This window comes from Chelon labrosus (assembly GCF_963514085.1).
Source record: "Chelon labrosus genome assembly, chromosome: 19".
Classification (NCBI taxonomy): domain Eukaryota; kingdom Metazoa; phylum Chordata; class Actinopteri; order Mugiliformes; family Mugilidae; genus Chelon; species Chelon labrosus.
Genome location: NC_140352.1, coordinates 14,031,417 through 14,053,746, shown reverse-complemented (window position 1 = coordinate 14,053,746; position 22,330 = coordinate 14,031,417). Strand labels below are relative to the sequence as shown.

At 40.5% G+C, this 22,330-nt stretch overlaps 2 protein-coding genes across 3 annotated transcripts; one reads left to right on the top strand and one right to left on the bottom strand.

Annotated features, from left to right (window-relative positions):
- Positions 1 to 1,059: 1,059 nt before the first annotated feature.
- Positions 1,060 to 15,671, bottom strand: LOC311504289 (protein HID1-like; the record flags this gene model as incomplete). The annotated part of the gene is made up of 19 exons (XM_084567308.1): positions 1,060 to 1,263; positions 1,390 to 1,548; positions 2,283 to 2,374; positions 2,457 to 2,540; positions 2,620 to 2,747; positions 3,853 to 4,077; positions 4,154 to 4,318; positions 4,415 to 4,493; positions 4,620 to 4,771; positions 4,848 to 4,938; positions 5,317 to 5,457; positions 5,532 to 5,588; positions 5,673 to 5,904; positions 6,545 to 6,661; positions 7,373 to 7,476; positions 10,289 to 10,411; positions 12,020 to 12,190; positions 14,407 to 14,556; positions 15,648 to 15,671. The coding sequence occupies 19 exons, from the start codon at positions 15,669 to 15,671 to the stop codon at positions 1,200 to 1,202; spliced, it is 2,358 nt and encodes a 785-aa protein (XP_084423434.1). The 3' UTR covers positions 1,060 to 1,199.
- Positions 15,672 to 18,512: 2,841 nt separating this feature from the next.
- On the top strand, positions 18,513 to 22,306 carry LOC311504911 (urokinase-type plasminogen activator-like). 2 transcript variants are annotated; one of them, XM_084568251.1, is made up of 9 exons: positions 18,517 to 18,868; positions 18,960 to 19,041; positions 19,116 to 19,220; positions 19,302 to 19,455; positions 19,769 to 19,866; positions 20,583 to 20,618; positions 20,692 to 20,884; positions 20,960 to 21,111; positions 21,548 to 22,306. In XM_084568251.1, exons 1-9 carry the CDS (start codon positions 18,806 to 18,808, stop codon positions 21,739 to 21,741), a joined length of 1,077 nt encoding a protein of 358 aa, XP_084424377.1. In that variant the 5' UTR covers positions 18,517 to 18,805; the 3' UTR covers positions 21,742 to 22,306. The 2 variants fall into 2 exon arrangements, with proteins under 2 accessions (XP_084424376.1, XP_084424377.1); XM_084568250.1 differs by having other exon boundaries at positions 18,513 to 18,868; positions 19,116 to 19,455.
- Positions 22,307 to 22,330: the final 24 nt, after the last annotated feature.

The window sequence follows — 22,330 nt, the reverse complement described above, 5'->3', positions numbered from 1 at the left end:
CAGATTATGAACGTCTTCTGCCTTAAATTTCTCACATTTAACACATTTCTTGTATGTAACGTGTAACTTTTGCATTCACGGTCCTCTTCTCCTGCTGACAAACCCTTCCGCCCGGCGCTAGGCCAGCACAATAATAAAAAGGTAAGTTCAAGGAACACGCATGTTAGGTATAAAAGATGTAAAGGGGTTTTACTTATATTAATTAAGAGTAGGCCTATTATGCTCCTGCTCCATACACCGCCTGTCAACGCCAATTGAAAGTAATTGTTCACATCACCTTCAAAAATCTATTTAAAACATGTTTTTAAATGTTTTGTATTTATTGAATGTTTAGTGATTGCAGGAAGCAGTTTTCACCTAAATAATTAAAACATTCATTGATGTTACCAAAAATAGTTACATAGTAATTAATATTAGTATTGTTTTTAGATGTAGTGTGTGATCTTTAACTTTAAAAAGTGCACGATGAATAAATAAATGTTATTATTATAAGTCAGGAGAGGTCTTAATAAAGAAGTGCAGTTAAGGTCTCAGCATCTTTCTAGTATTTTTTTTTGTCCCTGCCTAGTCATTTTATGTCTCTTTCTAGTAAATCTGTCTCTTTTTAATCATTTTGTCTCTCTATCTAGTCATTTTCTGTGTCTGTCGAGTCATTTTGTGTCTTCTTTAGTTGTTTTTTAATGTGTGTTGTACCTCTTCCTAGTTGCTCTTTGTCTCTCAGATCATGTTTCTAGAGATTTTGTGTTTAGTTGGCAGCATTTTGTGCTTCATTTAAAAATATCCCACTTTATCAGAATAGCATAACAAGCCCGCAAACAGCCCAGTCCTGCCTTTATCTGCCACACAGGTTTATAATCTCAAAGCTTCTCAAAGTAATGCTAGTCTCTTTGATGCCGAATCCATTATTTTATTTCAGGTTAAATGTGCTGAAGCACAGAGTCTGGACTGTTTACTATATGTAGCAAGGAGTTTGACACACTCTGTATGGAAAGGAAAGACATGGAGACTTCCCATCAGTCACAGAAACCACACACACTGAGACATGGCAACATAATTGATATCAGAGTCGATCAGATTTAATGACCTTCAGCTGTCCATGATACAGGTAATATATTAACTTAAGGAAGGAAGAAAGTATTAAGTATTTAGGAAGAAAGAAATGGTCCTCTGCATTGTAAGTAAACCTTTAGATCTTGTTGTTAAATCCTCTGGATCTCGAACAGCCTTATGTCGGTGTCGTACCAGATGGGAGGATCTAGGTTGCTGTGGCAACATGAGTCAAAGAGGAAAAACAAGACACAATTAAAAGTCAAAACCAAAAGATTAAGACTGAAATGCATAGTGTTTACATGTTTATCTAGCGGATGTTTTTTTTTTTTTTTTTTTTACCGTAAGTATATGACTCCCCACATGTATGTGCGGAACCACGCTGCCGTGCCGGCGTTGGCTTGATACTTCCTGATGAGGATGGGGTGAGGGACGGGCAGGAGGCCGACGAGTGTGCCATGCTGAAGGAACTTGAGGATTTCTGACTCATCTGTCAAACCCCTGAAAATTGAATACAATGTAATGTAAGTAATCTGAATCTAAATCCAAGAAATCGGAGTCAGAATACCCTGAGTCCAAGTCTGATCCAAGTGACATGAATCAGAAATAAACTGAATGGAGTAAACTGAATTCAAATAATCTGAATCAAGTAAAGTGAATGCAAGTGATAAAAATACAAAACAACCCAAACAAAGTAATTTGAATCTAAATAATCCGAATACAAATAATCTGACTACACATAATCTGAATACAAATAATCTGACTACACATAATCTGAATACAACTAAACTGAATACAAGTAATCTGACTGAAGTAAACTGAATCCAAGTATTCTGAATCGAAGTAATTTGAATCCAAATAATCTGTGTACAGATAATCCGCATCGAGCAATCTGAATCAAAATATCCTGAATCAAAATATTATGAATCCTAAGTAACCTAAATCCAGGGGATATGAATTTGAAATAACCCGAATCAAGTAATCTAAATTAAGTAATCTTTATCGAAATATTCTGAATCCAAATAATTTCAATCCTAATGATCTAAATCCATGAAATCTGAGTACAAATAACCCGAATCAAGTGATCTGAATACCAGTTATCTGAATCTAAATAATCTTAAACAATCTGAATCATAGTTGATGAAATGAACACTGCCTGAAACTTTGACTTCTGTTGAGTGTGGTACGATTCACAAGCAAACAAAGAGAATCAACAATCGCGGCGGCTGGCTTACTTGTCAATGCAGATCTTCTCCACCTGAGGCACCAAAACTTGCAGCAGCCTCATGATCGTCTGCAGAGGAAGTTTGGACTTCCATGACAACACCTGAGAACAGGTAGATGATGGAGGAGGATGAAAGAAACATCCTCACGGAACATAAATACGCAGCAGGAAGGACGTTTCTTACCCAGTCTGGATTAGCGGTCCAGGTCGCCATTGACGAGATACTTGATAGCCGACTCCTCGTTGCTTCGGACTCAGCTTTGTAGGCCTGACAGCAGAATAAAACACCTGAGTGGCAGGAAGGAACCCTTAAACACAGAGTGTGAGTGATGAGCTATCAGGTGTACCTCATGGTCTTTCTCCGAGCTGGACTCTGTGTCGCTGGCGGCAGGCGCCTGAGTAGAGTCTGACTGTGGCACAACGACCAACGTCCCATCTTCACTCACTTGAGACTTCTCTGTTATCTTATCGATTCCTGCAACAGACAGCATGACCTGTTTTACCTTGAAGGGAAGAAGTATGTTTAGGAACAACCATTGATGTGACAAAGGAGTCTTGAGACATAATTGAGGTTTGGGGAATATTGCTAAGACTCTACGTTGAAGCTTCAGCCAGTCAGCATGGAGATTGAATCTGTGGTCACACCTGGTATTAAAATGCATCTCCACATGTGTCCCCAGCCAGCACTTAAGATCTGATCTCAGTTTCTCTGTATGTAAATAAACAGCTTGTTCAAGTAATCAGTAGAATATTGTTCTGCAGCTGATAGAAGAGTTTTGTGTGCGTCATGACTTGGGGAGATAATACATATTCTGGAACAAGCTGTAAAGTCTCTCTATGGTCATCTTTCAACTCTGCAGTTATTTGGGCTGTTGGTCAGGTGGTAGAGTGGGTTGTCCACTAATCGGAGAGTTGGCGGTGAAATCCCTGGTCAACTGAAGGCCAGCCACAGTATCCTTGGGCAAGACATTGCCCCTAAAGCTGTTCCAAATGGCAACTAAGCTTGAACAGCAGCTTCCACCATTGGTGTGAGCACTTTGAGAACCACTAAGGTAGAAAAACCCTTTATAAGTGGAGACTATTTATCATGTTGAGCCCTTTTTTGTGTCTCATTTTTTCTCATTCTGGTCTATCTGAGTAGATTTGTAGTCGTTTTGCGTCTCTCTTTGGTCGTTTTGTGTCGTTCTGCCCGTCTTTGAGGTCGTTTAGCATCTTTTTATAGCCACTTTGTGTCTATAGCAGTAATACTGCATCTCGTTTTTGATTATTTTGTTTCTTTTTATTGTTGTTTTTGGAATTTGTGTCGTTCTGTCTGTCTTTTAGAATCTTTTTAGGGCCACTTTGCGTCTCTTTGTGGTCATTGTGCCTCTTTTTGACCTTGTTTAGCATCTTTTTGCAGCCACAATGTGTTTCTTTTTACTTATGTTGCATTTTTTATGGTTATCTGTCTCATTTTTTGTCACACACTGGTTGTTTTAAATCACAATTTCATTCAGTTGGGTCATCATTCATCACTGGCATATTAATCTTCTCACCAGAATAAAAAATAAACTGAGAGAATAGTTTTGTGGACTTCTTACCTGGAGTGGCCTCTAAGCTGGCTTTCAGTGTTCCGGGCTCAGCAGGTACTGCAGGTCTGGAGCCCTGCATGAACTCGTTCTCAGTAGAGTCAGTCTTGGAGATGCCAGACTTCTTCCTCTTCCTCTGCAGGGCCCTCTGAATAGACGCCATGTCCGACAGCAGGTTGGCCAGCTGGTGGAAGACACTTCGCTTTCGGATGATGGTGTACACCAGGTTGCAGTTACCTGTGAAGGATTAGTTCAGGTTTTCACTACGTAGTGGCCTGCAGAGTGCTACACCAGTGAGTTTGCATCTTCTCACCGTCAAATTGATACTGGATGATGTTGTTGCAGACCTCCAGCAGGAAGAAGACCAGGTGGTGGTTCTGTGGGGCACAGAAGAGGAACCAAGGTGTCGAGAACACTTCCAGCAGGTGGAGCAGTTTGTTGGCCGCCACCATGGACAGGCTTTTCAGGTAAGGCGAAACTGTGGAGGCACAAAAAGTCAAACCAGAATCCTAGGGAAGCTCTGCAGCTCTTCTGCTCCTCCACCAGGGGGCAGCACTTCAGCTTTGATACTCACTGTTCACTATTATAGTGAGCAGGCAGTCAAAGAGAGGCTGGAGACGCTGGTGTCCACTGGTGATGATTTTGTGGAAGATCTAAAGATGAAGAAATAAAGGGAATAATTATAGTGAAAGCTGTTGAATCCACTGCATTTTAGATTATCACTGTTGAACACTAAAATTTAAAATGCAGTAAGGGTATGACTTGTGGCAGCTTCTCACCACGACGAGCAGGTCAGCATGGGTTCCTGTGAAGACGGAGATGTCCATGGGGACATGAAGAGTGAATGGCTTGTTCAGACGGACACCAAAGTTCCTCTCTCCGCTCAACAGCAGCAGGATGAACACGCCGATGTGCATGAGGCCCACGCGAGCTGTAGATCAGAGCACTGTGTTTTCAGTAATCATCCATTTTGTCTAATAAGCACACACAAGCTATTAATGACTCACACTGATCTGCTCTGGCATCGTTCAGGTAGAAGAGGATGGGAACCAGCATGTCCAACACATCACTGCTCTTCAGCACAAAGAACAGGAATTTCTAAAACACATAAACAGGTCAGTGAGATAAAAGCTTTAAGTCTTCTATCCTATTTAACTCTTTCACATGGAGAGCTAGATTAGTTTTTGTTTTGACTTAGCGCCGTTACTGTCTGCCACACACCTCTCTCAACAGAATACCACCATTCAACAGTCTGATAGCCTGGAAGCCAGACAAACTTCACTGCCTACAAATGTTTTCTGGAGTAAAGTTGGTCTAGAGTCTCTCCGTTGGTAACAGATTATGCTCCAGCAAAGATATCCAGGACTTACTAGTACCCCCCGTATTAAAGCCCTCCGATCCTGCAACAACTAACTCAGATGAGTAACTAAGACGTTGTTTCCCCGTCCCATAGCTTCACTGGTAGAAACCTCTCACCTTGTTCAAGTCACAGAACTTCCAGAAGAGGATCAGCAACTCCTGGTGGAACTGGATCTTCTTTGTGGATCGGGGCAGGTAAGTCTGGGTCAGAGGGTTGTTGAGCAGCCGAGCCAGCCCTCTGAGGATGAAGCTCAAGTCCTGATGACCAGAAAGACACCAATCAAACATCTCATCGTCCTATCCATGGCTATACAACGGCTATTTCTTAGTACCTCTTCTCGGTGTATCCTCGAGAGATAATTCACAAACAGGTTATCAGGTCGAGTAGGCTGAAAAGAAAAAGACCATTTGAATTTTCATTAGTATAAAGTTAAAAATGACATAATCGATGAATTCTTTTCTGCCTTAAATACCTCTTGTTCCTCTTCAGATGAGGGGCATGCAGAGGTGTCCAGGGCCTGGAGGGCGGCGCTGGCGGCCGACCCACCCTCGTGCTCCAGGGTGACGATAAGGATCTGGGCCGCTTGCTCCACCAGCTGCTCCCGGTAGTCGGAGAACAGCAGGTGGTTGTAGGGGATGCCGTAGCCCACGGGATCGTAGGCACACACCACATTGAGCAGGGAGGTGAACAGAGGCAGAGCATGTCTGGGTGAAGCAGTGAAGGACAGACGGAGGTCAGTCGGAGCTGTGTGGTTGTAGCAGTGCTGGCAGCTACATGCTAACAATTAACATATTAGCAGGGAAATATTCCAGCCAACTTAACCTTCAACCTGATTTATCAATGTGTCTTTTGTGTCTCTGTGGACCATGCTAACTTGTTCACCTGTGTCGTAGAGATTGTAGTGAAATGAGGACGCAAATAAAACAGCCTGTAGCTCCTTGTTGCTTTCAAAGTCTACTTAACATAGAAATTAGCCACCATCTGTGTTTTGCCCCCGTCATAAACTGGCAACCTATACCAAAGACAGCTGGGATATATCTTGGAAGCCAGACTGGCTTCCTCCACCCAAAAAGGTTAATGTATGGAGTCTCTCCATATTTCAGGCAGGTTTTTATGTTGTGAAAGACGGAAGAGTAACAGAGAGTAGTCATACACGTCATCTGAGAACCATGGAGTTCAATTTGTAACAAATGGCTCTTATCGGTTGGGGGACTATCCAATTGATTGAAAGTACCCAATCTGCCCAAGTACAGTTTTGTTCTTAGTTGTTGTAATGCTGTAATGTATCAACTTCTTTTGATTGCAAGGGTTAGATTACTTGACCTTCATGTGGCTATGTATTACCTGTTTTCTGAGGAGCAGAAGAAGGAGACCCAGGGATTGAGGATTTTGCTTTCAGAGGAAGGAGGAAGGTACATAGCTTCAGAGAAGCAGGTGAGTAGCAACTTCAGCAGCTCCGTCCTAAAAACACATGACAACAAAACAATCCTCTAAATCTCTATAGTCTAATCAGGTCAAACACATTTTCTTGAGGCGTTCCTGAAATACTGTGTTCATGGGATGATTGGTGTATACCAGAGCCATTTGTCTTCTCAGATCTTCACCTGTCTGAACTTTAATGGGCTTGAGTCACTCTAAACCAAGGCTGTACATTAAAAAGTCTGTATGTGTCCACATGCGTCCCATAATCGTTAATCCATATTTTGGAACAAGCTGTAATGTCTCTTTCTCTCACTGAAATCACACACGTTATTTATTAATTGACCCTGATGTTAGTTATTGTAGAGACAAAGTTTAGATTATAACTGAAACCTGGAAGTTTCCGTACTCACCTTAACTCCACGCTGCTCCTTATACACCACCAGTTGATATTTTATCATCTTATACTTACACGATGCTTTTGCCTTTTCAGGTGATCGTTTATAATAGTGGTTGTGTGTCTTTTTCTGAATGAATGAGTTAAACTTCCACAGATCACCCCTGTTGAGTAGGTGGTCTTTAATGTGACCCAGGACTCATTGTGTGTTCACACTACCAAATAAATGAGGTCAAATGTGTCCTAGACCACCCTCACATGTGGTCTGAGATCACATCACTCAAATGTGTCCCCAGTGTGTCATAAAACGATGCTAAACACACAAATAAATGACTGTGATCATGCTGCAGTCTCACCTGTTCAGGTCGTGGACGTAATTAAGAGGAGGCGACTGAGCGAAGCCCACACCGGCCTCCCAGATGTACTCACAGCTGTCTATGGATCGCATGTCCTCTATATCCTGCAGCAGGGACAAGAGTGAACAAGTCCTGTGACCGCAGTGACATAAGAGTTGAACTGGCAATAGTTAAAGTCGAGTTTGAAATGAAATGCACTAGTAATTGATCGACAACCAATGTCAAATCAGAATTATCAAAAGATATAGAGTGAGATATTAAATTTAAATGAACAAACTCAGATTATAATTTTGAAGCTTCCATACACACCATAATCTTTGGTAATACAGGCAAATAAAGACACCGGTGATTGAGAAAATATTCAATTTAACTGTATCTAGCAATCGGACCATTCAATTAACCAGGTCTGAACAGCATCTGAAACATTTCATACATGGTCAAAACCCAGGACATAGGATGAACAAAAAATAAATATCTAAGCTAAAGTTCTAACAGAGCAGTGGGATTGTGTTCACACCTACTTCCACCATGTGATTCAACAAGTGGACTCTGCTGACAATATCGGGATGCGACACCTCGGCACAGATAACTACAGCTTTATGAATAGATGGAACAAGGTGCTACCATTGTTCCTACAAAAGTAAGATGACAGCAAAGGGCACCAAGCCACAGCTCAGTAAAGTTCATCGGTGTAAAGTTCAGTAAGGTGTATGCGTATTTAAAGTTATTCCTTCCTGGTCACGTCATTAGAGAATCGAGATAAGTGTCTACGACGGTTTTGTTGAAATTATTGAAAAATTATGAAATATAATGCTTCTGCATTTGTTTAGGAAAATGAGCCAGTATTACATATATGTGAGGTGCATAAGTAAGTGCACATCTAGGATTACAAGTTAATTTCAAAGCCAAATTAAAGTCCATATGTGCTAAAGAGTAATGAGACTCAGGTGTTGTTCAGTGCCTGTTTAAAAAAATAAGGGATTGGTCACAGTCTGATGTTCACAACACACGTTTGTGGAAGACAAAAGAGCTTCCTGAGGACTTCCTGTAGATTTATTGCTCATCAGACTGGGAAAGGTTACAAACCAATCTCTAAAGACTTTGGAATTCAGATAAATTGTGAACAAACAGAGGTGATTTAAGACGACTGTCTACCCAACAAAGATCACTCCAAAAGCAAGACGGATAATAGTCTGAGAGGTCACAAAGGAACACAGGGTAACAAGTTTCATACTGGAGAAACTGGATGAAGTAAAACTTTATGTCTTCCATACAGTTTATTTTACAAAATCTTAAGTAAACAGTGACACAGCTCCTACTAATCAGATTTATTTGCCTTTGAAGTTGCACAATTTAAATGACCAACTCATTTCTTATTTTAGGACATGGTTGTCATTTCTTAACTCACAAAGGAGCTTTTGACCTACAATTATTAAAATCTGGGCTGGTTAGTGAAAGCTCAATATAACGCTCAGCTTCCTTTCAGTAATGTGTTTCACATGCTTCACAGATCACAGAGATAGGTGGGAACAAACGACAGCCGCTGGCCATTTTCCACATTTTCCAGTTTCAGTTAACATATCCTCCGGTAGCAGCTCAAAGTGATTCAACTGTAGCACAGATCACCTCCCAGTCTACGCAGTAAGTGTTTGCTGAGCACAGTTAAGAAGTGTGTACCCTGTTCAAACATAGCCACTCCTCCCTCTCTGTGCCAGGAAGTCACTCATTAACTCAAGCTAACGCCTGAGAAGGTTATGTGAATGAGATAACGGAGTTAGCTGGTGCCGCCACATGGTTTAATAACAGGGACTTACCTATTTATAAGAGCAGCAAAGGCCTGACATCAGAGCTAAAACAAATTTGTTTAAAGATTGTTTAAGGAATAACTCCAGCATTTTGGGAATTATTTCTTGTTACTGAAAGACTGAAATAATAAGTTTGAAATCACTGTGTTAAGTGCAAAGCTGCAGTCTGGATGTGGTTAGACTAGCTTAGTATTAGCTAAGCTTAGCTGGGTGCTGATGGCCATAGCTCACTCTTAATTATGTTGTTTGCTAAGCTAGCAGCCTAGCATGGGGCATGGTACTTTTGAAACTGATAGTCAAGGTCTCCAAATAACCAAATACCTGTAAATTGTGTTACATAAACACCAATGTTTCAACTTGTACAATTATTTTACTTAATTTTAAGACTGAATATCCAGAAGAGACATGTTCTTTGTGTTTAGCGCTAATTACTAAAAACATGCTAAGACATTGACCATGGCGAATTTTATGAATGTAGCATGTCAGCATATTCAAATGTTAGCATTTAGGTCTTAGCACCACAGCATGGTCACTTATGATTGAATAGTCTAGAGACTAAGGTTTGCACACACAGGTTAGCAGTGACAAGACAAGAGTATTGTATTGTTCATGAAATTCAGTAACTTGTAGCGATGATGGGGAAAAACCTCGGTGGGAACAAAGTGGGTAGACACCAAGTTGAACTTCCATTTGAGGCAATGACCAATGGGAGAGACCGATACAGCTGATCAACATATGACGCAAACGTCATCCACCACTTTGGTTCCTACTGCCAAATTTTACCATGGTGATAGCGGGCTTAGAGCATCGGGTGAACCCGGACAGAGCGACAGCATCATTGATGCCATTTTGTTTTCAAATAGAGAGCAGCGATAGCAAGATAATCTAGCGCCATCCATATATTAGAAATTTTGTTATGTTACGATTGTTTTACTTGGATATACAAATGTCCACTAACAACCAACTGTCAGCAACAAACAGATGTACGCCAAGAGAATCTACTCTGTCCCTTTGTTGAGTCGTTTTATAGAGTCTATTAAAGCCAGTTCTTGACAAACAACATCTGCCATTTCCGTATAGCTTCTATATGTACTGAGGGAGGTGGACTCACCTGGCTGCTCTTCTTGCGACTCTGGACAGTGAAATCCGGACAGAAGAGAAGGTCAGCAATGGCCTGCAGCAGGGACTCAGCCAGTGGCCGAGCTTGATCATCGTCAGCATCTTCATCCAAACGCTGGAGAATAAAGAGACTGGTTACGGCATCAGGGTGCTTCTGCTGTATGATTGTTTGTACATTGTTGATGTAGTGTTTTGTGTTGCCATGTAGAATACATATTGTTGTCAAGTGCATTTAAAGGCATTGCACACCACAATATAAAGGCTCTAACTGCTGCGATACTGGTTCATCTTACATACTTATGTTTAGGATGTTACAAAAACTGGTACTTTGGTACCAGGACGTTAAGGATGTATCTTGCTTAGGCTAAATTTGCAGGTAATTGTACCTTATTGAAGCTAATGTAGGCAGTTAAGTTAACATAGCACATAACATAGTGCCAAAGGACATCTTATAGCATCTAAATCAGCAGCTGATGTTATCTTGTTTAGGCTAAAATAGCAGCTAAAGATATTCTTTAGGCTAAAATAGCTCAATTCAATAGAATTTGTGAGGCTAAATTAGGCTAATGCTAATAGTTTAACTACAACTACTCAAAATATTCAACATGTCAAGATGGTACTGCCCGTATCCACGAGATAATAGCGTCAGTTTGACCAATGGGGGGAAGCGGAGATGCGTCCATTTTTGACAGTCAGTCTATGTGACACAGCTAGCTTGAACTGCTGCAAAACAGAGCTACCCGTAAAACCAAAAATGGTGTTCTTTTTCGAGTTTAAAGAAAAACTACTTCATTTGTGAGCGTTAGAGCTGTTACAGAGTGGATCTCCCTGCTGCTGAACACAGCTAGGCTAACTATTTTCCCTTATTTCCAGTCTCTGTGCTAAGCTAAACTAACTGAATTTTCTCATGTGACTCTCTGGGATAAAGCAAATGATACAATCTATACAAGAAATCAGCAAGTACTGATGTTTATGTCACCGCCTTAACTACTGGTTTAGTTCATATCACTCAGTTTTACAGGTTTCTTGTCTTCAAATTTAATCAGTGACAGTATTTCCTTGCAGAATCACAAACTGAATTCATACGACTACAAACAACGGTTGCACTGCACTTTACTTCAGTCCCACAGTTTCATGAAGGGACATTCAATCCCTCTTTAATTCAACAGCTGGCCAGGACGAGGGTGAGATACAATATGGGCAGTGTTTGGACCTGGGTCTCCTGCCGACCAGGTAACCAGAGACCCAGCAGTCGTTAGGGGAAACAGGGGGAGGCTGGCTTTAGTCAAAGACCTCCACAGCATCGACAGCTGTCTCATCTTACACTCAGACCTCACCACTTCTAACCAGTGCAGATTATTATGGCTGGAAATATCAAAGGGCCTCAGGTCCTCAGATATCTGCAGAGCTGACAGATTAAACTCTACAAACGGCCTACAGACAGATAGGAGCCTTCTCCTGCTCCTGAGAATCAATTCACAGGACAATTTGATGTTTCATTTGTTCCTGAGCAGCACTCATGTCGGTGAATTATTTCCTGTGAATAAAACAGTAGCTTTACTTCCTCACGCAAATAACAAACATCTTTCACCAGCTTCACTGTGAAGTCTTATAAAGTCTTATAAATATAACCTCCAGCGCTGCAAGCACTGACAAGCCTTCACATTTAATGTTGTGTGGTCACAAACTAGTGTTAAAACCTTCTTTTGAATTAGAGTCGTACCCCTGCTCTGCCAGCTCCGGGGACGGTGGACCAAAAGAAGCCTCTCCAGTCGGCATCCTCAAAGATGTAGGGCAAGATTCGGGTGAGGAGGCGGGTGCAGTTCACCACGATCTGACGCTCTCTATCTGAGGGGCAGCCGGAGTCGGCGCACTGGACCAGCCTCTCCACTGCCTGAGAAGAAACATTATTTAAATATCTGGGATGTCTACCAAACACGTTATATGCTTTTCTTTTTAAGATTAAACCTTTATTGAATCTTATCCATTAAGAATGTGCAGTTTTCAATAGTTTTGTCGATAACGTTGTCAGAAAGAGTTTACTCTTACTTACAACAAATAAATACTTAAAATCTCCATGTTTTGCAATCATCTATAGTTGATCATATTTGTTGAAGCTATAACTATTAATCTATAGAGTGTAGCAGTCTTCATATCTCTTATCTTTTTTGGCATGTTTGCTGTGCTTCCTCATGCATTACCATGACCAGATGTTGATCAGAGCATCAACAGTAAAACATCTGCGGGAGCATGCTCCTGAACACACTCCTCTACAGCACCTCTAGTGTGATCAAAAAACCCTAAAGGAAGCTATAAAATAATAATTTATGAAACTGAAGCAAATGCGTCTTGAAGGATATTTCCAGATAATCTGAATTCATTTGTTGGATTTCCCCCTAATGTGTCTGCTGTGTGTGTGTCATGCTAGCTTTGCACCTCCCTTATAGAGACTCACACTTAAGAGTATTTGTTGATGCTCGTCCGCACACGTTTAGGTTTTGGTAAGTTTCCTAATGCTGTATAGAAGCCAATTTGGAATCTAGGTCAATATTTTTCAGAGTGAGGAGGTTTGCGGTTTGCCTTTGGGAGAATTAGTGATTGATTGAGTGAGTTATTTGGTGGTTTCAGTAAATCTAACCGCTCCTGGTCTGATGCCACATGTGAAACAATAAAAAGAAATATATAAAAAGTGAAGCTGTGATTCGAGTCGGTCGCCTTTCGTGTTGCTGTCACGAGAAATAAACCAGCTTCCCTAAAACTCACAAAACAATATGTCAAATATGACTAAAACTCATAAACTGGGAAAATTAGTCAGAAACTAAATCTAAATGTGACGCCCTTCCAAATATCGTTGCTGCTCATCCACAGTCAGTTTTTCACTTTTAGAAAGAGTTCCTGGTTTAGACAAACTGATGCTGCTTCTCTCCTGTCCTTATGTAAATGACCTTTAACCTTTGTGCTGAAAGTGTGAGAACAACAAACAGCTGCATTCCTTTATCCACGACTGTTTCCAGGATGGACAAAAGCTGCTGTAAAAAAGTCACTCAGGAGCCTCGCTGCCTGCAGCAACCAACACAGGAAGCAAGACTTCCTGCAGAGCTTCAAAGATAAAACACACATGTTGTGGTACAGGGAGCATTAGGCTCCTAGCTAATAGTAGCTCTTCTCTGCTGCCTAGCCTCCCAGCTAATAGTAGCCTGTCCTAGCTTTCCATCCTCACAGCTAACAGTGGCTCTTCCTAGCTCCCTAGCCTGCCAACTATTAACTAGGAGGCTAGAAAGCTAGGAAGACTGTCTTCCTAGTTTCCTAGCTTTCTAGCTTCCTAGTCTCCCAGCCAATAGTACTTTTTCTAGCTTCTTAGCCTCTTAGCTAATAGTAGATCTTCCTAACTTTCTAGCCTCCTAGTTAATAGTAGCTCCTACTAGCTTCCTAGTCTCCCAGCTGATAGTATTTTTCATAACTTCCTAGCCTCTCAGCTAATAGTAGCTCTTCCTACCATCCCAGCTAATAGTAGTTCATTGTAGCCTCCTAACTAATAGGCCTTCACAGCTTTCTAGCCTCCTAGTTAATAGTAGCTCACGCTAGCTTCCTAGCCTCCCAGCTAATAATAGCTAATTGTAGCCGCTAATAGTGGGTCTTCGGAAGACCTGCTATGAGGCTAGAAAGCTAGGGTTAGGGTTTTTCTAGTCTCCCAGCCAATAGCACTCTTTCTAGCTTCTTAGCCTCTTAGCTAATAGTATGTCTTCCTAACTTTCTAGCCTCCTAGTTAATAGTACCTCCTACTAGCTTCCTAGCCTCTCAGCTAATAGTAGCTCTTCCTAGCAGCTAATAGTAGTACATTTTAGCTTCATAGTCTCCTAGTTGGTAGCTCCTCCTAGCTTCCCAGTAGCTCTCTTCCTGTTTCCCCTACTACAGGTCGTTGGCTGTAGTCGATGCTTCCCATCCAACCCTAGATTTTAAAATTAAAGGACACACCTGAACAAATATTTTTTATTCTCAGCAGCTCAGATGGAAGACTGACCCAGACACTGAATCTGATTCTGCTCTAACAAATCCAGACTGACTCCTGTTTTGAGTAATTTTCAATCAATCCTGGTGAACAAGCATTACCTTGTAGCAGAGGGTTGCAAGGTTTGACGGAGACTCCTCTCTGACGGCTCTGATCTCTGCTGCTGGCACCAGAGCGAAAATATCCTGGACGGTGGTGGAGGAGTCGGACCAGAACTGATCCCAGAACGCGTCGTCAGAGGCTTCAACGGGCTGAAAACCACATAGCAATAACATCTGTATGTTACATTGTTTGGTTTGTCAGAAAATAAGAGACAACTGTAAATGTCTTATTTTGGTCCATTCACAGTTAAAAATCTAAAGAAATTCTATTTTATTATCAAAGTATTTACTATTTTTGACAAATTATTCAGAAGACCAATTGCTTTTTCATACAAATAAATCCTCAACTGACTAATCGATCTCATCAACTGATCATTTACGTTCCAAATGTAAGAATTAGATACATATCTGGATATAAATGCCTCCAACTTCAACATGAAGAGTTTATGTAGCACACTAACCCACATTAGGTCTGCAACTACCAAAATAAAATTACAGCTATAAACAACTTGTTTTGCCTGATCCACAGTGAGAAACCTGGAGAAATTCAAGTTTATTATCAAATTAAAATGGTCAATATTCATGTTTTTCTGGGGGGGCGGCTGATTAATCATTTAGATCATTTAGATTCAAATGTCTTGCTTATCAGACAGTAAAACCATGAAGAATGAAGTGTTGAAGTATTAGGATCAAATGATTAATTGAATATTCAAAAAGCAGCTGATTCATTTTCGATACACCTATTAATCGATCAACCCATTTAGCCTCCAAAAGTAAGAATCAGATATAAAATCTGCATGCAAATGTTTCCAGCTTTAACCTGAAGATTTTATCTACCCCACCCAAAATGAGTGTCTAACGTCATAGAAACTGCGAGAAAAAATGAGTTTCATTAGATATGTTTCAAGTTCGTACGAAAGTGCTCATCAGTAAAGTCATTCTAGTGGATTTCAAGGGTTTCCTGTCTACTTTCTGAGATCAGAGCTGCAACGCATGCTGCCATCTGGTAACCAACTTTATCTCCTCATGCTGCGATTAAAGCTCAGACAGTTTCTTTGTTTCACTTGCAGAGTTTCACTCTAAAAACAGACCTGAGTTCTTGTTGTCAGCTGGATCACCGCTTTCCTGAAGTGAAGTTTGGTGTCGGTGTTTCCCATTTTTTTTTTTTTTTTCCTGTCACAGACCTCTTCCAGCCTGGATCCGCTTTGGTAGCAGGATAACCTCCCTCATCCACCGCTCACAGCCTCACTGCGCTCCTGCTGCATTCATGCGCTGCTCGGAATAACGCAAGTCAAACAGGTGCAGCTTTTACTCGCAGCTTAAGAGTTTTATTAGATGCTCAACTGTTTGTTTGTTTAATAAATAAATACATTAATATTACCAATACACTCTTATACTACATGTAGTCAGTATGATATGTAGCCAATATGCAAATAAACAGGAATTTGTGCAGGACAAGCAGGAAGCTGAAATATTGTACAAAGAAAACCAGATAGAAACACACTCAATTTGTGAAACAAAGACCAAAAAAATGTAAATGTAAGCAATGATTTCTGTACAATTTTCTAAATAATAATAATTCTCTACGTTCAACAAACTCAAAATAAAAACAATGACGAAAAAAGGAAACTTAGTCATCAAATACAAACACTTATTGTACTATTTATTCATTGTTATGTATAAATATATAACATATAAATATAAATTCTCAGTATGTCACATGTCATGTATATGAGATGATAAAATTAATATTACAAACAATAAAACTAAGTGAGTCTCGCTTGTGTTCATTTGTTTCCACACGAATTCCAACGGCCACCGAAGGCAGCATCAGCCAACCAGGATCCAAACAACCTGACTTCCGGGATCCTAAAGTACATATTTACTTTCGTGCTCTTTACGTCGTTCACCTGATCCAGGTGTTTTTATACAGACACGTGTGACACATTCAGGCGCAGGTATGAACACGTCATCATAGCATCATCATCACCTTCACCTGCACGAAGTGGACAGCGGATGGAGGACGCTTCAGGCACAGTTAGGATAAATGAGCTCTGGGTGTTCCTGGCGCAACAGTGACATCCGGTGAACGCGTCACACTGCACAAACTAAAACAAAGATAAACAGTTTTTTAAAAATGTACTTTAAATTCACGACAGGGATAATTATCTTAAAATTAATTATCTGTTGGAAATATTGATTTTCAATTTGTATCAAAAAATTCAAACTTGACTGCATGTTGAATTATAAACTATAGTTACAATGACTCACTGACCAACTGGTTACTCCTTAAAAATTTCACTTTTTATACAGTATTAAATGTAATCTTTACAGATAAAATTTACTTTTTTCCATCAATTAATTTCTTAAAAATTGGATTTGTATTATACACTGCCTGGCAAAAAAAAAAAAAAAAAAAAAAAAAAAGTCACCACCTGGATTTAACTAAGCAAATAGGTACGAGCCTCCTATTGGATAATTACTGCATGCCTGATTATCTTTCAGCTGGCAACAAGTTATTTAACCCCAACTGATGCAATGAGTAGCTTCTCGTTTCTTAAACAACCATATCTAAAGACACATTCCGTGGTCATGGAAAAGATGTTAGTTTGTTTGAGAAGGGTCAAATCATTGGCATGCATCAAGCAGAGAAAACATCGAAGGAGATTGTTGAAACTACTAAAATTGGGTTAAGAACTGTCCAACGCATTATTAAAAACTGAAAGGATAGTGGAGAACCATCGTCTTCGAGGAAGAAATGTGGTCAGAAAAAAATCCTGATTGTGATTGGCAATCACTTGAACGTTTGGTGAAATCAAATTGAAGAAAAACAACAGTGGAACTCAGGGCTATGTTTAATAATGAAAGTAAGAGCATTTCCATTCCCAAGGGATTGGGACTGAAAACCACTAATCAGTGAGGCTAACCGGAAAAGCCAGAAAAAGACTTCAATTTGCTAGGGAGCGTAAAGATTGGACTCTGGAGCAATGGAAGAAGGTCATGTAGTCTGATGGGGGCATCAGGGTAAGAAGAGAGGCAGATGAAGTGATGCACCCATCATGCCTAGTGCCTACTGTACAAGCCTGTGGGGGCAGTGCTATGATCTGGGGTTGCTGCAGTTGGTTAAGTCTAGGTTCAGCAACATTATGTGTCAGCTGACTACCTGAATATACTGAATGACCTGGTTATTCTACTACTGGATGTGGGTCATATTCCAAGATGACAATGCCATGATTCATCGGGCTCAAATTGTGAAAGAGTGGTTCAGGAAGCATGAGACATAATTTCCTCACGTGGATTGGCCACCACAGAGTCCAGACTTTAACCCCATTGAAAATCTTTGGAATGTGCTGGAGAAGGCTTTGTGCAGTGGTCAGACTCTCCTATCATCAATACAAGATCTTGGTGAGAAATTAATGCAACACTGGATGGAAATAAATCTTGTGACATTGCAGAGACTTATCAAAACAATGCCACAGCGAATGAGTAGCACCGTGGCAAAGAGAAATTAAATCTTGGCCGAAGTTCTTCCAAAAACATATGGGAGAGTCCAAAGTCAACCGAGAGAAGGTTCATTGGTGTAATGAGACCAACATTGAGCTTTTTGACTAGATTAGATGCTTTGTTGGATATCAAACACAGCACATTATCCCCAGTGTGAAGCATGGTGGTGGCAGCATCATGTTTCTTGACGTTGGACAGCTCGTAAAATGAACGCAGCAAACGCGGGGAAATCCTGGAGGACACTCTGATTCAGTCAGCAAGAGGACTATGACTTGTGATAAATATTATTTTCCGGTGAGACAATGACTTGAAGACAATGTGTATTCAGTGACGGTGTCCTGACATAAAAGACACACCCATTAAAACAGCCGAAACCAATTTCTTCCTCTGTGGTCATTATTAGGCCATCCAGTCATATCAGTTGCTCAAGAGATGATGCTGAGGTGTCTCAGGGTGTGGACACTGACGTGCTGGGGGTATTTTTGATTTATTTTGTTACTGATTGTAATTGTAAATTTACTAATAATAACCTGTCTGTGTTTCTCGCTAGAATCTATCTTAGTATTGAAGGAAGCTGAAGACTTAAATTTCTACAACACCGATCCAGACTGGTGATAATCCAGAATAATTTGTTAAACTCCAGCCGGACAAAGGAGCGGAGGAAGTTCTTGATTTCCTGGGAATTCATGATTACAACTGTGACTCATCTATTTGACCTCAAACATTTCTTCATAACAAATCCAGTGGGAAGGCAGCTGCCAAATCTGTGCCAAACATCTGTCAGACAATCAGGACTCCGCCTCACATAAAAGTAAACAGAGCGAAGCCAAGAGGAGACAATCATTCAGCGCTCTGCAGCCAGGCCCGTGTTGTGTTTGGATCTGAGAGAAGCAACATGATTACGAAGAGAAGCTTTGGTGTCTTTGTGTTCACGCTGGTAGCTCTGGCAGTCGATGCAGTAAGGATTTTCTATCTGCACTTACTTCCAGCATTTATTATCCTTCATAAGACTTCATCTGACTTTTTTTTTTTTTTTAATATCCTTTTAGGGTCTGTTGAAACATAGAAGACGGCACACGTTTTCCTCTTCATCATCTTCCTCTTCGTTCTCCTACTCCTTTGAAAGCTCAGGTGAGAATCTCCACAGTGACTGAAGCTCTTTGTTTCTGTTCGCTGAGCACTAAGTGCATCATTTCATGTTCTAGGTGAGATCTGTCTCAACGGAGGAACATCTGTCCCCTCCCTCCTGACTGGTGAACACATGTTTTGTGTGTGCGCTGCTGGCTTTGAAGGGACCCACTGTGAAACAGGTGAGGAGCTGAACTTCCCCCACCAAGCTCCATTCATGTTTTCAGTGTTTTTAAGCCTCTTCCTCTTTGCTGTCTGTTCAGTGGACAGTGAGAACTGCTACGAGGGAGTCGGGTTGTTCTACAAAGGCACTGTGTCTAAATCACACAGTGGACAAACGTGTGAGCAGTGGGATTTAGACACCAGAAGAAGGTACCTGTCGTCTGATGTCAACTCAGGGAGGCACAACTACTGCAGGTAGGTTTTAATCGGGGATCCATACACAGATTTGTTTTGGCTCTGTTAGGTTTTAGCGGCACGTTTCAGCAACTGGGTCACACTAAGAACGCATGCGTAACTCTTCTGTTTGTGGAGTAATTACTGCTCTGGGATTTTATTAGATTTGACTCATAGTCCTGACATAGTAACACATATTAATCAAACAGTGGCGTGTTCATGCATTCATCACTCATACTGCAGAGAATATGTTTCCAGTGCATTAACTTTACTTCAAATACTCTGTGCTGGAGGGTTGTGCAGTCTGACGGAAGCCTTGTTCTTCTTCTTTCAGAAACCTTCACTACAGACGTCGCCCGTGGTGTTACGTTTGGAAGAACCATCAGCTGGTGTGGGAGTATTGTGATATTCCCCATTGTGACTTAAAGCTGCGTGAGTGTAATCTCCCTTAAAACTACTACTGTGATTAAATTTAATGCAGCGTTTGTTGCATTTCTTATGGATCAGATTTTAGAACAGGTTCATATGAAGTTCAGACATTCAGACGTATTATTTCAAGTTTATACCAAAAATTCTCCACCTAGGGGCGCAGTTTGATTGGCCCAGCAGGGTCTTTGCAGGTGCATGATCAGTTACCAACGGAGAGACTCCAGAGGAACTTTCCTGCATAAAAAAATAAAAAAATATAAAATGTGATGGCGGATGAAGTTGGTCTCTATGTCCAGGTAGCTTGTCACATTAGCAATGAGAGAGTACTACACTTGTTTCTGCAGATTAGAAGGTGCAAGAAAAAAAGTCAAATAAAGATGAAATAAAAAAAAACAAAACATTGAATCTCTGATCCTCTAATTCTAATTAATTCCAGTTTGTGTTTGTGGATAAGTCACCTACGTAACCGCAGCCATTTAAGAACAACATGTCAGTCAAATGATCTTTACCGGAGTTCAGCTCCCAACAGAGCGACTCTAGACCAAATATGTGCCACAAAAAAACACAAAAATCCTACTAGTTCATGTTGTCCTCGCAGTTTTTTCATACATTTTCAGGTGGATAGATCTGGGCTTTCAGGGGTTAATTGTTTCAAGAAAATCTAGTCCACTGTGCATGCCTCACTGGTTTTTAAAACATCTCTGATCTTGTTGTTACAGCTGCACCTACACCATCACCCACTAAGCCACAAACAGGTGAGTCCTCGCTATTAATTCCCGTTTTCATGTTTTTTCCTGTCTGAGAATTTACCTTAGATTAATCTTTCAGAGCTGACGTGTGGTCAGCGCTCCAGCAGAAAGCAGGAGAAGATTGTGGGAGGAACAGTTGCCACTGTGGAATCCCACCCGTGGACGGCTGCCATATTTTGGCGTAGCAGATCCGGGGAAAAGGTTTTCCGGTGCGGGGGGAGTCTGATCTCTGACTGTTGGGTCCTCACAGCCGCCCACTGCTTCCCTGATGGGTAAGGAGTGAGATCAATTGCTGTAATCACAGCAGATGTTAAGACATGAACTTATCCTGAGAATTTGTGTTTCAGCTCTCAAAGCAAACAGCAACACTTCTCCGTCACTTTGGGGAAAAACGCCCTGAATGAGAGCAACCCGACTATGGAGCAAAGATTCGGGGTTGAAGAAATCTTCATCCATGAGGGGTTTGACAACAGTGAAGGCAACTTCAACAATGATATTGGTGCGAACACATCTGCAAAACCCTCCCTTCCCAAAAAATATCATGTTAATTGGTGAAATTAGCTAGTTTGCAAAACAGAGACAGATAAATATGCTTGAAACTCAAATATTTGACTTCAAAAACACCTTAGTTTAAGTGAAACAATCAAACTGAATACATGTATTGAAAGGGGATTACAAAGAAAGGTAATAAAAGGTAAACTCAGCTCCATTTCCAAACTACAGACAAACAAGAGGCAGATAAACATTTTGCATTCAAAAAAAAGTCATGAAATAGTATATTAGGATGAGTCCTTTAACTCCTGGTGCCTGATATATTTATTCATTTATCTGACATAAGACTTAAGGACTTTCTTGAATTTTATTTTTGCAGTTTAGATACTTCAGTACTGACCCTTAATCCGATTAAAGTGTAATCTTTGTTAACCATCCTGCAGCTCTGCTGAAGCTGAGGGCCAGACATGGAAAGTGCGCCAAGGAGAGCGACTGTGTGAAGACTGTCTGCCTGCCGCCGCCTCAGCACAGCCTCCAGCCTGGTGTCACATGTGAGATCTGTGGATACGGGAAAGAGAAACACGGTAAAGTCATCTTAGTAATGTTTGATTGTGAAGTTGGAGATTTTCATATGTGACAGTTAAAACAAAAACACGAATATTTAAGGATCAAAAACAAGTAACATGAAGCACTTTAATATTTAAAATATAAAGCATGTTGTGGCATTAACATTTCACTGAAACCAGGAAAAATGACACAGGCCAGTGCATTAAAATCTGTAGGGATGTCCACATACTTTTGACCATAAAGCATTATATAGCACTAGTACTTTTAGCTAACGCTATATTACTGCCAGCTAACCATTTATACTAATTATAAAGCTAAATATTTCATTTAACTGACCATTTGAACCAATTACCTGTTACTAGCTAACAATATATATATTGTTCATTCATTACTTTTATCATTTAAACAATTTATCAGGTGCTTTTGTCAAAGTATTTATTACTTTTAGCTAACAATTTAATTGATTCATTTCAGCTGTCTTTCTAACTCTTTAAACAATCTGTTAATTGCTTTTAGCTAACCATTTAATCCTTAGCTTTCAAATGGCTCTTTCGCTACTTTCAAACATTGCCTTTTCTGCATTTGGCGCATGTAAATCACTGAGTCAAGAATAAACTTGTATGTTTTTAATTATTTTATGTTGGCATTTTTCTTCTCTG